This window comes from Lipotes vexillifer, unplaced genomic scaffold (assembly GCF_000442215.2).
Source record: "Lipotes vexillifer unplaced genomic scaffold, Lipotes_vexillifer_v1.1 scaffold511, whole genome shotgun sequence".
NCBI classification, from domain to species: Eukaryota; Metazoa; Chordata; class Mammalia; order Artiodactyla; family Lipotidae; genus Lipotes; species Lipotes vexillifer.
In genome coordinates this window covers 661333-678894 of record NW_006784934.1, presented here as the reverse complement: position 1 = coordinate 678894, position 17562 = coordinate 661333, and the positions used below count along the sequence as shown (strand labels likewise).

Sequence of the window (17562 nt, the reverse complement as noted above, 5' to 3'; positions counted from 1 at the left end):
ATGGCTGGGGCATAGTGAATGAAGGGGAGAGTGATAAAGGATTTGCAAGAACATGATCCTGCAGTGCCTTGAAGAGCTGACGATCAGTGTAGAACTGATACTGAGTGGAATGGGAAGCCGCAGAAAGGCCTTAAACAGGTGAGGTATAGGATTTGCTTGTACTTAAAAAATCTATCAGGTTGTTGTATAGAGAACAGAATGTAACAAGGAGTGAGAGAACATGGGGAAACCAGTTATGAAGTTATTTATTTAGGGCACTGGAAATTCATCCTTAACTTTCTCGTTGACTTCAAGCGTCAGATCTTATTCAGCTGGATGCCCCTGCTCTAGAAGTCTATTTTTGCTGACTACTAGTCTGGGGAATATTTACTCTGGTAGGGCATCTATTCATTTTTCCATCTCTCCTTTCACTCACGTATCTTCAGTCCATCCACCCATCCATCCATCCATCCATTCATCTATCCATCCATCCATCTGTCCATCCCACAAATGTTTATTGAGATGCTGCTATATGCCAAGCCCGGCACCAAGTATATAGTTTCTTGCTCAGAGCCATGTACAGTCTATTAGTGGTGAGAGACAAATAAATAAACATAACACATTATAATAAGGATTGTAATAGTATAATGTGCAAAACACAATAGGAAACACTTAACAAGTAGCCAGGTAAGAATAGGTGACACTTGAACAAGGTCTTGAAAGATGAATAGGAATTTGCCAAATAATAATAATGAAAGCTACTATTTTTTTTTAAAGGAACATTTATTTATTTATTGGCTATTGGCTGTGATGGGTCTTCGTTGCTGCACGCAGGCTTTCTCTAGTTGCGGCGAGCAGGGGCTACTCTTCATTGCCACGCGCAGGCTTCTCATTGTGGTGGCTTCCCTTGCTGCGGAGCACGGGCTCTAGGCTTGCAGGCTTCAGTAGTTGTGGCTCGAGGGCTCTAGAGAGCAGGCTCAGTAGTTGTGGCACACGGGCTTAGTTGCTCTGCAGCATGTGGGATCTTCCAGGACCAGGGATCGAACCTGTGTCCCCTGCGTTGGCAGGTGGATTCTTAACCACTGTGCCACCAGGGAAGTCCCAAAGCTGCTATTTCTTAAACACACTAGAACTCTGAACTTTACATACATTATCTCAATCTTTCTCCCGTCCTAGCGAGCTAGGTAGTATAATCCCCATTTTATAGACAAGGACATGGAAGAACAGAGAGATCAAAAAACTTTCCCAAGTCACAGTCCTGTTAATCCTATGTCTGTATGACTCCAAAGCCTATGCTTTTAACTATATTATTTCCCTATTATCTACAGATAGGAGTATAATTTTTGTTGGGGAATATTTTATATGTATAGCTCTTCTGTCTAGAGTGCAGATTTACATAGCTGTTTCACAGAAACGTAGTATATTCAAAAATTTTAATCCACTAGCTACTTCTGTCATTATTGATCTGCCCTTTTAAGATGTCTTCATTCAGAGGAGGATTTTAGGCAAGAGAACAGCATATACAAGGCAGTGAGGCAAAGAAGAGCATCGGCACATTTGAGGAATGTGAGGGATTTGGGGTGGAGTGGTTGAGGGTGCAGGGGATGAGCCTGTGGACAGGATGGGACCGAGGCAGGATGGCATCACACGCCCTATTAAGATTTTGTCTTCTTCCTGTGGGCGAACTCAGCAGTCAGTCCCTTCACTCTCTTTCTCTACATCCTGGAGAACTGGATCAGGTCCCGACTGATCTCGGCAACCGACCGGCAGCCTAAAAGAACCATGTAGTTAAAAAGCTCATTTCTCTAAAACCCCAGTCACCTGCCCCACTGTGGGGAAGAGATGGTCTAGTGGGAACAAGCTTGACTTGACCCTTGTGCTCACCCTGATTAAATGTTATGTATACAGAACGAACCATCTAATTCTGATTGCACTGGGAATTATTTCGTGAGCCTGTGCCTGTGTCTTCTTTTCAAACAGCCATGTCAAAACGGCATGGTAAAAACGTAAAAACCATATTTCGGCCTTTTGAAAAATCACTTTGTGTGCAGTGGATACACTTGACCTTTATCTCTGTCGTGATAAGGCTTCAGGACACAGGAAGTATCTGTCAGGGAGGCATATGACTCAGGGAAAGCAGACAAGATAGGGCGAGTGTTTCATACAACTGCCTTCTAAGAAGTTTTGTAAAACACAACACCCGTCTTTGGTGGAGGAGCTTCATTAAAATGCAAAACTGAGACTGTCACTGAGATGAGACACAGGGATTGGAGACAGTGACTCCAGACAAATGTCAAGAGAGAAGGGAGAAAGTGAGAACATGAGCTGGAGAACTGTAGGCGCAGAAGACAGTGAGAAATCACTGGTGATAAGAGGATGTATAATGTTTCACTTGAAGTTCTTTCCCCATCTGTGATGTATGCACCGTCACCTCCCAAAACCTAACTAGCAAATTGTATTACTCACAAAAGTATAACTAATGAGAGGGTCTTTCCCAAAAATGGAAGCGGAGGAAATGGTTGAGCTTCATGCCCGCGTGGATTATAAGGGACAGAAACGGCAGGTGTGGAATACATAAATAACCCGTAAAATGAATTAAGTCAGCAGAAGCAGGAATTCAGAGCCAGAGGTGCTCTCATCAGAACTGACAATGAGTTTGAGAGCTCTGGGTTTCCACAGGGCAGACAGAATAGTGCAGCTTCAGAGCAGGCAGACCTCCTCAAGGAGCACAGAGATGCCAAAATATAATCTCTGCCTGTATATTGTAGTAGAAATAAATATTTAAATTATGTAAAAATGTCTCAGTAGTTGCATCAAAGTGTTGTGATTCCATTTTGAGATGTGAATTATCTGTTCACATTTAAGCCCTGGTGATATCTGTGTACTTGTTATACTTATCAGTATAAACTCATCAGAAGGGGTCTGGGTCCCACAAGGTACCAGCGACATTGCCTTACTCTTGGTAGAGGTTCAGGAAATGTTTAAGAGTGAATATGCATAATTACAATGTATTCCTGCTTTTTCATTACTGTAAATTATGTGGATATTCACACTAAAAAGCTTTGGCTAAATTAAAGCAAAGTGGTGAATTCCAAGCAATAAATCTCAAGACGATTCATATTCTCCTCTGATTTAGCCGCCTCGCCTTACGAGGGATGAGAACTGAGTGAGGTGTGCGCAGGCTTGTGCTGATATGATACGTGCACCTTTTTGTTTTTTAAGACAAATCACAGTTTTACCCTTTCTATAAATATAATGTCAGCAATTGGTCTCACAGTTAGAAAAACGTTAATTTTAAACTTCTTTTGCTTTCAACCGTAGTGCGAATAGCGTCTCAGGGTTATAAGGGAAAAATATCACACATTTCTAGGGGAATTAGGGAAGAGAAGTCATATTGACTGATCACCTCCTGGGTGCCAGGTTTGTGTCAGGGCGTCTGAGATGCAGTGTGCAGGGAAAAGCTAAGGGGTGACAGAATCTCTGGGGTTTCACATTATGATTTCGCACTTTAGTGAGTTCCACCAAAAACACAGTGCCCCCTTCAGCTGAGACCCCCTCTCTCCGGGGACTAGACTGTGGGGCGTCTTTCCTGGGGGAGAGACACACACAGAGGATGCCGAGGGATGGCCGTCGGCCTAGGTTTTCTATTCTTCCTCTTCCTCCCCAAACCCTCCTCTCCATCCCACATTTGGTTGTTGATTAGTAATTTTTCTATACATTTAAAACAATACATTCTCACTGTAGAACCATTAGAAGGAAAGGAATATAAAAAGTCAGGCATAAAAGTGTTCATAATCCTGTTTTTTCTTTCTTTTTTTTCCTGCCCCCCTTTAAAAAAGGGTGCTCTCCATGCTCTATTTAAGAAAAAGATTTTCCAGCCCCCATTTCCACCCCAATGGTTGTTAAGTATAAACTTTTGGTGGAATAAAAAAGCTTTGTTATTGTGAATTCCCCCAACAGGCTTCTGTTAAAGAAGTTCAGATATCATTTCACAAGGACAGGAGAAAATATTTGGGGGAGCAGGAGAAGTCACCTCAATCTCCTGGAATCTGCAGAAACCATAGGTCTTCCCATCCCTCTGCCCACCCCAACCCCCCACCCGCGAGGGGCAAAACACACCAATACGATATTTGTTCACACTTGTGTTCTCCCCTCCCTCATGGGAGCGACTTGGGTCATTTATTGCCTTATCTTCATAGGCTCTGGCCCAAAATGGACAGTCCCGGTCCTTGACGCCTTAATCCAGTTCCCTTTTTTTTCTTTTAAACTGCTAAGTGGAAAGGGGCTGGTGCTGGCATTAATGCCGATCTAAGTTTTCTAGCTTGTACTACTCAAGCCCAAAAGGGTGAGTCTGCAGCCCCAGTGGACACTATGCAACTTGGACGCTGAGTACAAGATACTTGTCCAAATATCAGATCAAAACCAGACTTGAAAAGACCTGGACTTGTCTTGCCTTGTGCCTAGCACATGTCAGATGCTCAGTAACATCATCTACAGAAATAAGTTAATGGCGTGAAAGCAGTCTTGACTCCACTTCAGAGCTCTTGATTCATTATTTCCTTACTTCTGGAGGAGGAGGTTTCTGTTATTACCATATTTTAGAATTGAGGCGTGGGTGGAGGTCTTACTGGGGTTCGTCTTGTCTGTCTCTCACATTGCAATTGGTTACCATCTATACAATCTATTACCATCTATAGCAGACAGTCAAAGACAGAGCTATTGGCCATTGGCATTTGGGCAGGACAATTCTTTTCTGTGAGACGGCTCCAAGCATTTTAGGATAGTTAGCATTTCTGGTCTTTGAGCACTAAATACCTCCAGTACCCATCCTGCATCATTGTGCCGATGAGAAAAAAATAAACTGACCCCCCGAACAAAACGCCCCTGAAGAGAGAAGTTACCATCATTAGTTGAGAGCCACTATTTTACAGGATCCTTGGGATTCCAGGCTTTGCTAAACACGTATGTTATTTTGTTTTGTTTTGTTTTTGCGGTACGCGGGCCTCTCACCGCCGTGGCCTCTCCCGTTGCGGAGCACAGGCTCCGGATGCGCAGACTCAGCAGCCATGGCTCACGGGCCCAGCCGCTCCGCCGCATGTGGGATCTTCCCGGATCGGGGCACGAACCCGCGTCCCCTGCATCGGCAGGCGGACTCTCAATCACTGCGCCACCAGGGAAGCCCAACACGTATGTTTTTATGAGCACCGCTTTACAGTCATCTCATTTTTGACTGAAATAGCCTGCCTGTAACTTCGAGACATTCATGCTTGTCTTGCTGTCTGTGGTTACGCAGGATGATGCGTCTCCTTCTCCCCGTTCTGTCCTCCTGTTTGTTTCTATTTCCCCAGCTCCTCCATGCTTCCCCTGTGACATAATTTCTCTACTCTTCACAGTCCATGGATATTACTTAAAAGATGACACACAGAACCACATCTGACAAACCTGATAGGATCTGAGCAGGCCAGAGTAAAATGGGACCCTCTTTCCCCAAATCTGAAATTGCATTTGATTTTGTAGTAGATGTATCACATTTTGAGTTTGTGCTGAATCTTTGTCTGGCACATTTCCTCCCTGTTCTTTCCTTTGGGCAATCACTGGGTCTGGGAAAGGCGAGCTAGAAGGGCCACTGCTCCTGTTCTTTAGACGGCCTGTTTTCAGTTCTGAATCAGGAAAAGAATTATAAAAACTTACCTGTCAGGGTCATGGAAGTGTGGAATTCATTTTTTAAAATGTTCAAAACTTCCTCAACACCATGTTCACCCTGCTCCCAAGACAGAGAGAGAGAGAGAGAGAGAGGAGAGAGAGAGAGAGAGAGAGAGAGAGAGAAAAGGAGAGACAAAAGGAGGCATGAAGGAACATTCTGACTATGTGCTGAGTATAAATTCTAGGTGAGCTCAGAGCTGTGCTGGGGAGGATGGGGCTACCTGTGAAATTAGAACTATGTTGGGAATAATGGAAAGCAAAGAGGAAAATGTAGGGTGACAGCTCTTGAAAATGGACAACATGCTGCCGAGGAAGCATGGTGGAGCTGGAGAGGGGTCACTGTCCTTTAGGATCTGTGGCACCTTCCAACAAACGGCCAAGCTGGGGGGTTAAACCACAGAAATGCGTGGAAACGAATGAGAAGCGTGGTACCTTCCGGCTGTTTTTCACTTTGCCACTCTCACCTTGTAGGCAAGACCCCATAGGATGGGTCTCCCCAGAAAAACACATTTAGCCCCGAGGGCCAGAGCTTTCAGCACATCATTGCCGGTTCGGATGCCACCATCCAGGTACACTTCAATTTTCCCTTTCACAGCAGCCACCACTTCTGTCAAGGCATCGATCTGAAAAGGACAGACAAGTGTGGGTCGAGGGATTCCCCTTTTGACTCTCAGGGTGTCAGGGGACAGCAGTGCCCCCTCAGCATGGGCTGGCACCAGGAGGTCCAAGCGGGGGCGATGCCTAACTGTTCCTCCCCTTCCGTGCTTGAGGCTGCAGATGCCTATCAAAGCAGTGCAGCCACATTCCCAAGGTCCAGGGACTTTCTGCAGGCTCCCCGTTCTGCCGTTTTCTGCTCCGACAGAGATGGAGCAGAAACCTTTTTGTTCCTCTTCACATCCCCTAGGGGACATTTTCCATTTGTAGTGCTCACTTTAATGCTCTTCTTTTTATTGGTTTTTTTTTTTTTTTTTGGTTTTTGGGGGTTTTTTTTTTTGCAGTACGTGGGCCTCTCACTGCTGCGGCCTCTCCCGTTGCGGAGCACAGGCTCCGGACGCACAGGCCCAGCGGCCATGGCTCACGGGCCCAGCCACTCCGCAGCATGTGGGAGCCGCCCGGACCAGGGCACGACCCCGCGTCCCCTGCATCAGCAGGCGGACGCTCAACCACTGCGCCACCAGGAAAGTCCAATGCTCTTCTTTTTTTTTTTTTTTGGTTTTTGGGGGGTTTTTTTTTTTGCAGTACGTGGGCCTCTCACTGCTGCGGCCTCTCCCGTTGCGGAGCACAGGCTCCGGACGCACAGGCCCAGCGGCCATGGCCCACGGGCCCAGCTGCTCCGCGCCACAGGGGATCCTCCCAGACCGGGGCACGAACCCGTGGCCCCTGCATCGGCAGGCGGACTCTCAACCACTGCGCCACCAGGGAAGCCCCAGTGCTCTTCTTTTTAAAGAACATTTTGACTTTTGATTTTCTTCCACTTTTTCTGTTTCTAAGGTGGCACAGCTAGAAATGCTTTCCATTGCTAAGGCCCTAAGTCTTTTTGGCGAAGCAAGTGTGATCGGCCATGACCCTAGTGTCTGGACCACAGCCTGTTCAGTGTAACTGGGCTGTACATCATTCCTAATACACCACATTTGAGCAACATGTTCCTGACTCCTTTGGGGGTTATCTGAGACATGGGATAGGTATGCAGCAGCAGCACTGTAAAACTAGAGTTGAAGACTTCGAAAGACAAAATAGAAACAGCTGATCATTCTGGCCTGGTTGCTCCACTGGACCGTTTCTCTCACCTTGTCTCTTTCATTCCAGGATCTTTGGTCAACAGGCCTTGTGGACCTAAGGTGCCCCAGACCAAGCTGTGTTCCTCCAAGTCTATAAGGAAGGGTGACTGCAGAGTCTAGGAGGAGGGTCCTGGAGGAAAAGGTTCTGGAACTGCCTCGGGGGCTCCTGTTCTGTGCCTCATTGAGGAATGACCAGAGAGGAGAAGTAGAAATTGGGCCCCTAAGAGGACTTGTGCTGCCGAAGGCATCCATTGGAATTCTACCTGAACGAATCGCTGAGACTGAGCAGAGTATGAAATCAGGGAGGAAAGAACTTTGTACTTTAATTTACAAGTGGAGGAGAATTGAATACCTTGTGACTTACATGTGAAGACTGGAGGGAATTCACATCCAAATAAGGGGTATTTTTACAGCCCCACCATGGCACTATTTGGAATATTTCTACAAACACTTTCTACAAATATTGCGAGAAATGAATAAATATACTCGTGCAAGGACTCTTCTAAGTGAGCCATAGTGCACAACGGAGCTGACAGTAATTTGAGAAACAGAATAGGGAGTGACTTTCAGCCTAGGGTTCAGTGTGGTTTGAGAGTTAATTTTTGATAATCCACAACAGGGCATTCATTAGAGCCTTCTGGCGATAAAAGCTGGCTGATCCTTTTCCCTGGTTCCAGGAGGACATACTGGGGTGTTAGATATGGAATCTTATAGAGATGGAACTTCGCTCAGAGAGTCACATCCCTCACAAGGAGGGGACTGGGTTGAGAAGACTGAGGAAATTAACCCCAGCACAAAATTTAAGGGGTGCCAAAAATATAAATAATATTTGAAGACAAAATTTTAAAAAATCAAAGGGCAAACTTTGACCTGTGAGCTGAGGGCTTGTTTTGGTAAATAAAGTTTTATTGGAACCAGGGCCAAGATTACAGTGAGATGAGTGAGGCAGTGTTATGCAAGTGCAGGGATGGATCCTGTCTTTATTAAAAATGTTCACCACGGATTTCTTTGCATTAAATTTCATTTTTTAAAACAGTGTATGAAACTATTATATACCTTATTCAGTTTTTCTGGCATCTTCTAAAATTTTGAGCCAAGGCTGGGTTTCCCGCTAGCCTCACACTAATCTTGGTGCTGTCCCTGGATGACCTTGGGTTTGGTTGTTAGGTCAAATGGCTTGGGAGAACAACATGTTGATCAACGTGATGGGGCAGGAGAAATTCTTCTTGTTCTGGCGCCTCCCTTTGCCAACACCCATTCTCTATTGAGGAAATGCAGTGGGAAAATCAGTCAGCCACTTTTTCCCACTCCTTACTCAGTCCTCCCCAAGGGGATAAGACTAGCTAAACTGATTAGTGAGGGAAAGCTGACTGTATTGTATTTTATTAGCATTTTCTCAAAAGTCAATACTCTACCCTGTTTGCTGCTAGTTGGTGAGGGCCTCTTTGCTTTCTGCTCCTATTGTCAGCACAGTTGGGACAGCTCAGGACCTGCTAAGCTCTTTTGCATCCTCTATTCTGTCAGTTACGAGGTGTGTGAGAGATAGCTTTGTGGGCATCCTTGCAGGAGTTGGGTGAGAGAGCTCAGCGTGTGTTCTGAAGACCTGTGTTCTTCTAAGGTCTTAGGTCAAGAGTTGGGATGGGAAGTAGGAGGCCTGACCGTTCCCTGCAGTTCAGCTCTTATGGAGAGTCATAGTAAAGTGTGCCCCTTGCTCTCCATCATTCCATGCCTGTTTGCTATCAGGTAGAGCCTGGTGGAGAGGAGGAGGCCAGTGATTGGCACTTGAAACCCCCAAGCTTCACAAGCCTTGAAATGTACAAACTGGCTGATGTAGCTTTTCTATTTCCTGGAATTTTTTGTAAAGAAGTAATTGAGAACGTGCTAAAGATTTAAGGATGGTCACTGATGTGTTGTTTAAAATAGTGAATGCTTGGAAGCAATCCAGATGTTCAACAATAGGAAGCTGGTCATATAAATTGTCTATTCATACTACACACCATTAAAAACAAGAAAGCATATCTATTGAAATAAAATGAGCTCAATATATTAATACATGGAAAGAAGAAAATTACATAATATCATGTAAAGTTTTCAAACCTAAAATGTTGTGGTCACATTAAGTTGATTACCAAACTATTGTCAGTATGATAGTGTTTTTTATCTTATTCTTTTCGCTTATGTATATTTTATAGTTTATTTGCAGTGAACATGTCTTACTTATAAAATGAAAAGGCCAAAAAAGACTTTAGAGGTAAAAAACCCACTTCCCTTTCTCAAAATGAGTCAAGTGGCAATAGAAGAATCTCTTGAAAAATATAAGCTATAAATCTCCATGAAAATAAATTAACAATTGGACTTCCCTGGTGGCACAGTGGTTAAGAATCCGCCTGCCCATGCAAGGAACACAGGTTCAATCCCTGGTCCGGGAAGATCCCACATGCTGAGAAGCAACTAAGCCTGTGTGCCACAACTACTGAACCTGTGCTCTATAGCCTGCAAGCCACGACTACTGAGCCCACACGCCACAACTACTGAAGCCTGCGTGCCTAGTCCCTGTGCTCCACAACAAGAGAAGTCACAGCAATGAGAAGCCCATGCACCGCAATGAAGAGTAGCCCCCGCTTGCTACAACTAGAGAAAGGCTGCATGCAGCAACAAAGACCCAAAACAGCCAAAAAAAACAAAATTAAAAAAAAATTTTTTAAATAATTTTTTAAAAAAGAAAATAAATTAACTCCCTTAAAAAGTTCTTTCCCTTCCTCCCTCCTTTTCTTTTTCTTTCCCCAAACTCCATCTATAAGGGACAAATTCATAAGTTAGGGGAAAAATTAGACTGTCCCAGATTTTTAGCAAAGGATTCATAGGGCATTTTAAAGTTTCACTGTGAAAGACAGTTATTTATTAGCTTCAGTTAGGCACTGTTTCTTCCTGGGATGTGTCATATGAGAAAATATGAGGTTCCAATCCATGTAGACAGGCAAGCTTCCAGCTGAATGCTTCTTCCAGCAGGCAGGAGAGCTCCATGCCTTGGGAACAACTCTTCTATCAGATTTCACCTTAAACACTTATTGTGTGAATTCAGACAAGCTACTTAACATCTCTAAACTCTAGTACCCTCATCTGTAAAATACGGATAATAATGCCCATCTTGCAGGACTGTTTTGACATTTAGAGATGACATACGCTGAGTTTGTAAAAATAGCCTGGCACACACTAGGCTATGATTAATGATTCAAGGTCCTGAACAATTCACAGGTAGATATGAACACAGGTGGTCAGGGAGAGGGGAATGTGCACCAAATTGCACAGAGTACCTTGCTGTGGACACACACATACACACACACAACAGAGCACTCACAAACACACCCAGGCTGAAGTCATCTTACTTACAGAAGCAGGAACCTCATCAAGCTGCCTCCCACCGTGGTTGGAAACAATGATGCCATGGACATTGTGCTTCACAGCTAACTCTGCATCCTCTTTTGTCAAGATCCCCTTAAGGATGATGGGCAATCGAGTCATGCTCTGAAACCAGGAGAGATCATCCCAGCAGATGGATGAGTCAATGGGGGACATCTGGAGATAAGGCATTAAATTTCCCTGTGGGGGAATAAAAGAGAACTTTAGTCCTGAACTCCTTCAAGACTCCCATTCCAAAGATGGGACACATTTGCAGAACCACCAAGAGCTTGAAAACAGGGCCCAAAAAACCCAACACTACTTCTAGCTCCTTTTCCTAACAAAATTTGTGCAAAAGACTTTTACTTCCATTGCTTATTCATTAACCATTACTTGTGTCCCTGCTCAATAATTATGCCAAGATCTGGGCACATAAAGACAAAAATAAGACACAGTCCTTACTTAAAAAAAAAAAAAACAAACACCTCAGAGTTTAGTAAGTGAGACAGATAAGCAAAAACATTTATAGGCCATTGTGATGTGTTATGATTGAGATATGCACAGGGTAACAAGAACTAAGCAACACTTCAATAATCTTAAGTCAGATATTATCCAATATTTATCTTGGCTCATCATGTGAGTCAAATATCTATAGATCCCAATGTGTCCCTGGAATCTAAGATTCCAGAAAACCTCAAGGCCAATTTGTGGTTAATGAGTAGAACTGTTGAGTCACTTGGCTGGGTATCAGAGCTGCCCGTTGGCTGAAAAGGCTGATATCACTACCTCTAATATAGCCAAGGGATTCCAACTTTGCCATGGCTTTCTCTCTCTGGGGCACTCCATCCCTTTGGACTATAGGATTTTAATGGGAGAAGTGCCCTTTGTAGTCACCTTGTCTAAACAAGTGTGCTGTAGCACTCTGGTGCCCCGTGGATGAGTTCTAGGTGTGCAGAGAGATTTCCTCCCCAGTTTTCAAGGGAGGAGGGTGGGGCTTGGGCTGACTACACACCATGGGCCATTCACCTTGGGTATGAGCATCCTCTTCAGATAGTCAATTTATCTAAGTATGCCATCCAGACTGAGCATTTTCTAAATGTGGCATAAAGTAGAAAATGTTGGAAGAACTTTTTAGTTTGCTCTCCTATTTCATGAAAAATCCTCTCCCTAGCTCTCCTATTTCCCAGAAACCAGCCCTGCCCAGAACATTTCTGGGCTGCCGGGGATGAGAAAGAACATTTTGTCTTATATTCTGCTTGTCTGGAAGTTCCGGGCAGCAGGAACCATATCTGCTTCTTGAACTGCTGCATCCCTAGTGCCTGGCACAGAACAGGTACCCAATGACTTCTTGAGGAAAGAAAGGAAAGAGGAAAGAGGGATGGAAATCTACCTCCTGTAACGCCTGCCCGCCTGGCTCTGGTATCTTTCCTACCTTCTCAGGTGATCCGAGATCTTTTAGCAGTAAGTTCTTCATCAAGTTCACTTGGTTTGTAATGTTGTGTCGTCTGTTGCCAATTTTGGGTACATCCACAGTGATTACCAGAGCTTTGAAACCCAGGGATTCTACCTTTTGGATCAGCTGTTTGTTTAGCTGCCTGTTTGGGTGCACATACAGTTGGAACCATCGCAGGCCCCCGGGGGCAGTGGCAACAATGTCTTCAAGGCTACAGCTGGCATACGTGCTGGTGATGTAGCAGATACCGGCTGCTTGCGCAGCTGCAAAGCAAAGGACACAACTCAGGTTGGAGGGCAGAGGCATTCTGAACTGGGGTGAGATGCCCTAGGAGTCTGTGTTGCCTCTGGCCAGCTTGCCCTTGAGTGAAGATAAAGCTTGACTTCATTCTGCTTCCCTGTCAGGCAGGCAGGCATTGCACGTGTTTGATCAGATTGTCTGGGTCCTCCTCTGTATAACCTGTCTTACAAACTCTGTATTTCAGGCTAGAGATGACCTTGAGTCCCCAGAACCATCTGAAGGTGTTGCGGCTTTCAGATAGGAAATGGGCTTCTTGTGCACTCATCAGTGAAGCAGAAGGGAATTAAAGAAGGCAAAGGATGAGAAAACGTAATTCCAATGGAGAGGCATGAGCTTTGCAGCAGAAAAAGCATATGCTATCTGGAGTTAGAAGAATGCGAGTTCTACCACTTCTTAGCTGTGTGGCCTTGAGTCTCATTTTCTTTATCTGTAAAAGGGCAGGGTGGGGGGATAATAATACCTCTCTTATACGGCTGTTGCAAGATTAAATAAGATACTAGCTATGGAAGCATTTTTTTAAAAATTATGAAGTGAGGTACTATACAAATACTAGGGATAATGAGGATGATGACGACGGTGACAATGATGTGCTGATCGCATCTTTCTCATTTCCCACTTTAATCATTTTCAGGGGATTCCCCAACAGGTTAATGTCACTACCATCCTACAACCCATGGGCAGAGAATCTGACCTAATCACAATGAATATTTTCAATTCCTAATGTCAACAGGAGGTACCCCATTCTCCTGCTCCACCCCCAAAACAACACAGCACACTCAACCGTGAAGATTTTGTAAAGCAGTCATATTCATACAGGGTATTCATATTTCAACTTAGCCAAATTTGGTTCCTAACCAGATGGATGTCCCTTTCAGCTCTAGAATCCATGGATTCATTGCTTCCTATATCACAGAGTCAAAGGAGAGGACCCCAGGGAAGCCATGGGCAACTTGAGCAAAAACAGATTTGGCTTAGGGTGAAGATTACAAATGAGTCACAGGAATATTTTTACCCCCTGTCCTTCCTTTCTCCTCTCCTTCTCTTCTTTTCTCCTTATTTTTTAGTGGTGGCAGATGAGGGAAGAGAACTCAGGGGTACTAGGAAGGAAACAAAACCCAATGAAAAACTTTCTGTCAAATAAGATGATCAAGTCAACTGAGGAGAAGGGAAATGGAACATTTGGACAAGAGCACCTGCCAGGGCCTTGTGTTAGGGCTTAACGTCATGACTTTCTCCTCATCCTAAATTCAAGGGCACACCATTCAGTCCCAGCCCTGGCCCATGAGGGTTCAAAGAGAGCCCTACCCTTGGGGCCACACTGAGCAGCCCTTTGCCCCCAGATGCTGTGTCAGAGGGGCCAGTCAGTGCCCCTCTTCCTTGGGATGGCTTGGTGGGATTTTCACCTCCTATTCATCTGTAGCTCCCTCCCACCCTAACCATTCTTTATAATGGAAAATTGGTATTTTCTCAATCTTAGGTGAAATGTTATGCAAACGTAGCTTTAAGCATTCCTTTTCCTACCCTTAATTCCAACCAGATTGCTGTCCCTAAGCCCCTTCTCTAGAGAAATTCTGGAGCTGTTTGCCCATGCTCTGAAGGACACCTCTGCACACTTTAAGGCCCTTGGGAAGGGAGCCTCAGCGTGGGCTGGGTTCACACCTCTGGCTGTGCTCATTTCTCCATCAGGCCAGGCGAGGCAGTGGAAACCCGTGGGTGCGATGCAAATGGGGGTGCTGATCTCCTCCCCTTGGATTGTGGTCCGCGTGTCCACCTTCGACACATCTTTCAGGTACCGGGGACGGAGGCGGATTCTGTGCTGGACAACAAAGAGATTTTCTATCGGTGGGATGACTCACCAGCATGGAGGTGCTGCTTAGTGCTGGGACCTCCAGACTCCTGATACAGATCTAGACCACACTGGGTCCCGAGAAACCACTGGCGGAGTCAGTTGGCTGGTAGCTGATTAGGCAGCATAGACAAGCTAGAGGCTCTGCTCCTCCGGAAGCCTCTCCTAACCCCCTATTCCACATGAACCCCGCCTTCTCTGAACTCCCGGGACACATATGGTCCACGCTGTGTCCTGCCTTTCTCCATCAGAGGACTGTGTCTTGGAGCTGTGCCTCCCTGACCAGGCTGTCGGCACCTGGATGCTTTGACTGATCCATCTTAACAAGGACTAGAAAGGGAAGGAATAAGCAGGACGGAGTTCCAGTCTCTTCCCTCTTAGGTTGGAAACAAATTTCTATAAAGCAAGAAAAGGTCATTGAAATAGAACAAATCCCAGAGAATGACCACGCCTTTTTTTTTTTTTTTTTTTGGCTAGAGCCTAATTCATTTGAAGATTTGACTTAAACACTACTTTAGAAGGTAGGGAAATTAACAAATAATAATTATATGAAAAGAACTTTTAAGTCGAACAGATACTTAGCTTCCGGGTCCAAAAGTGCTTGTTTTCCACAACATATTATTATTTCTATACGTAAACTGAGGAAGATTTTCCTGGAAATGCTGATTGTGCAAATTTGGGTAAGAGCCTCAGTTACTTCATCTGTGAAATGGGAATAATAATGCAACTTTCCTAATAGTCTTGTGAAGACACAATGAGATAAAGCAATTGAAGTGCCTAGTATAGTGTTAAACAAGTATGAAAATACAGAAGATAGCGTTCACCATGCATCCCATTTTCCAGTTTTCTCCTGATCTCTGTATCACAGAGGTCAGCAAACATTTTCTGTAAAGGGCCAGATGGTAAATGTTTTAAGCTTTGTGCCATGCGGTTTTTGTCACAATTACTCAGCTCTGCTGTTGTAATGCCAAAGCAGCCATGGACAATATGTAGATGACTGAGCATGGCTGTGTTCTAATAAAACTTACTCGTGGACACTGAAATTCTAACTTCATATAATTTGACATATTGCAATTCTTCTTCTTCTTTTGATTTTTTTCAAGCAGTTAAAAATGAAAAAAAAGCCCATCCTTAGTTTGTGCGCCATCCGAAAACAGGCAGTGGGCCCGACCTGGCCTGTGGGCTGCTCTTTACTGACCCCTGCTCTACCTGCTGCTGTGCCGCCCACCTCTTCTCCCTTGAATCAATCTTCTTTCATCCCCAAGACTCCTTGGGTCTCCATATTTCCTCCAGCCTTGAGCCCTCTCTCCTGTTCTGCCTCCAAGCCGGAAGTTCAGGAGCTCAGGAGATTTAGGTTTTCCCAGCCATTTTCTCCTCCCTGCCCAGGTGGCTGGAGACCTTGGGACTCTTGTCAGGGGCAAAGTCGCCGTGATCAGCACTCAGGCGACTCACTTATAGTAGTTCTGCAGAGGCACTGAGATAGATTGTCTCTCCATCCATGCTCTCCCCAGTCTCCTGTCTCCCGCCAAGAAAATCCCCCCAAATCCCAAACAACAACAGAAACTCATTATTATGTCTTGAGTACTCTATCTTCTTTGGAGGCAGAAACCAGGACTGCTACCTTCCAAAGAGCTCTCAACCCGTACATCTTAGCTTAGCAATAGAAAGGATACAGAAGAGCAGACTTTTTAAATGCTGCGATGTTGTCATCCCGCGTGAGGCAGTCATCAGCTCCTCCTTCAATAAAATCCCAGGTTGACTTAGACAGCTGCTCCCGTGCATGGGCCTCAAAGTCTGTCAAACACACCAAGGGCATTTCTGGACCTTTAAAGGAAAAGCCAAAACTGATCAAACAAAACCCACTAAGAATACTTCCAATATAGAGGAGAGGGTGGCGGCAGGGTGGACTACAGCATGAAGCTGTTTGGATTCAACATGAACCCCCTGTAATCTTTATCTCAAAGGAGGTGCTGCCAAAGATGCTGGTTCCAAGCCCCAAAGCAGGTAGTCATGCTGCACCCTTCCACTGTCCCAAGCCCCTCTCCCAATCCTGGTTATTGGGTCTTCTAAATATCCCTCAGGTCTGTCCCCTCATCTCTAGGCCCACTGCCTCAGATCTCGGTGAGGCCCCACCACCTCATATAAGATTATTACAAAAATTTCTTATCTTTGTCTCTTAGCCTTCAGATTCACTCTCCATCTTGTTTCCCTCCAGCTGCCCGGGATCTTTCTAAAAATGCAAGTCTGATCATGGCTCATGTCTTTCAAGTGCCCATGGCATGGCATTCACAGCCTCCCAGGACCTGGTTTCTGCCCACCATCTTCATTTCTTTGCGGCTTTTCCTTGTCTTTTGAGTCACTATGAGCATTTCCTGAGCATACCGGAGATTTATTTCATATTTTTGTGCTCTTTTGGAAGGATATCCATCAGGGTGATAAAACTGGGTCTGAACAGATACTAATGCCTGGAAGTTCTCAGGAATCTCTGGATGTGTGAATATGGGGCTGTAGCTGAGTATGAGGGATGAGGCTGGCTTTTGCGACTCCCTGGTTGGGTCATTGAACATGGCTAATTTTGAGACCAAGAAAACAACATGTGCTCCCTCCATTCATTCCCATCCCAGTCTGAATTCCGTACACCTGGAACTTCTGCTACCACCGCCCCTGAAAGAGGGAAGAGGGCAGTATTGTGGGGTACATCCTTCCAGTAGGGGCAAGGGCAGAGGGAACAGTAGCTACAGAGATGCTGAAGGCGCTGGTAACAGTCAGTCTCAGCTTGTAGAGCTTCTGTGTAAGAGGATTCCTCTAGGCAGGGTAGGGAAATCTGTAGTTCACAGCGCTGCGTGTCTTCCCAGCAGTTGGCAATGGGGTAAGAATTAGCCAAAGGCTCTGAGTAGAAACTGAGTGATTTCCAGGTTATTGTCTGAGGAATAGGGATAAGCCCCAGGGACTAGACTAGGGCTTCAAACACGAATGGGGCAGCTCCTCTAATGAACAAGGGGGCCAAGGAGGCCAGATGAAATGTGGGGTGCTGGGAATCTTGGTAGGGGTATGGCTGTGCCAGAATCTAGTTAAATCGTACAGGAAAGTAGTTCCAAATACCC

At 45.1% G+C, this 17562-nt stretch overlaps 1 protein-coding gene across 1 annotated transcript; it reads right to left on the bottom strand.

Annotated features, from left to right (window-relative positions):
* Window positions 1-1687: 1687 nt before the first annotated feature.
* HAO2 (hydroxyacid oxidase 2) lies at window positions 1688-16279 on the bottom strand. The gene is made up of 7 exons (XM_007457121.1): window positions 16144-16279; window positions 14272-14423; window positions 12292-12575; window positions 10851-11060; window positions 6147-6305; window positions 5671-5740; window positions 1688-1750 (listed from the first exon to the last, which is right to left on the bottom strand). Exons 1-7 carry the CDS (start codon window positions 16272-16274, stop codon window positions 1695-1697), a joined length of 1062 nt encoding a protein of 353 aa, XP_007457183.1. The 5' UTR covers window positions 16275-16279; the 3' UTR covers window positions 1688-1694.
* Window positions 16280-17562: the final 1283 nt, after the last annotated feature.

Bases quoted from the DNA above. Each gene is read 5' to 3' on its own strand.
- HAO2 (XM_007457121.1), bottom strand. From the start codon at position 16,274: ATGCCCTTGGTGTGTTTGACAGACTTTGAGGCCCATGCACGGGAGCAG. The intron at 11,061-12,291 runs GTAGGAAAGATA...ATTCCCCCACAG, and splicing joins ATCTCGGATCACCTGAGAAG to GGAAATTTAATGCCTTATCT. The intron at 5,741-6,146 runs GTGAGAGTGGCA...TCTTGGGAGCAG, and splicing joins TATGGGGTCTTGCCTACAAG to GGTGAACATGGTGTTGAGGA.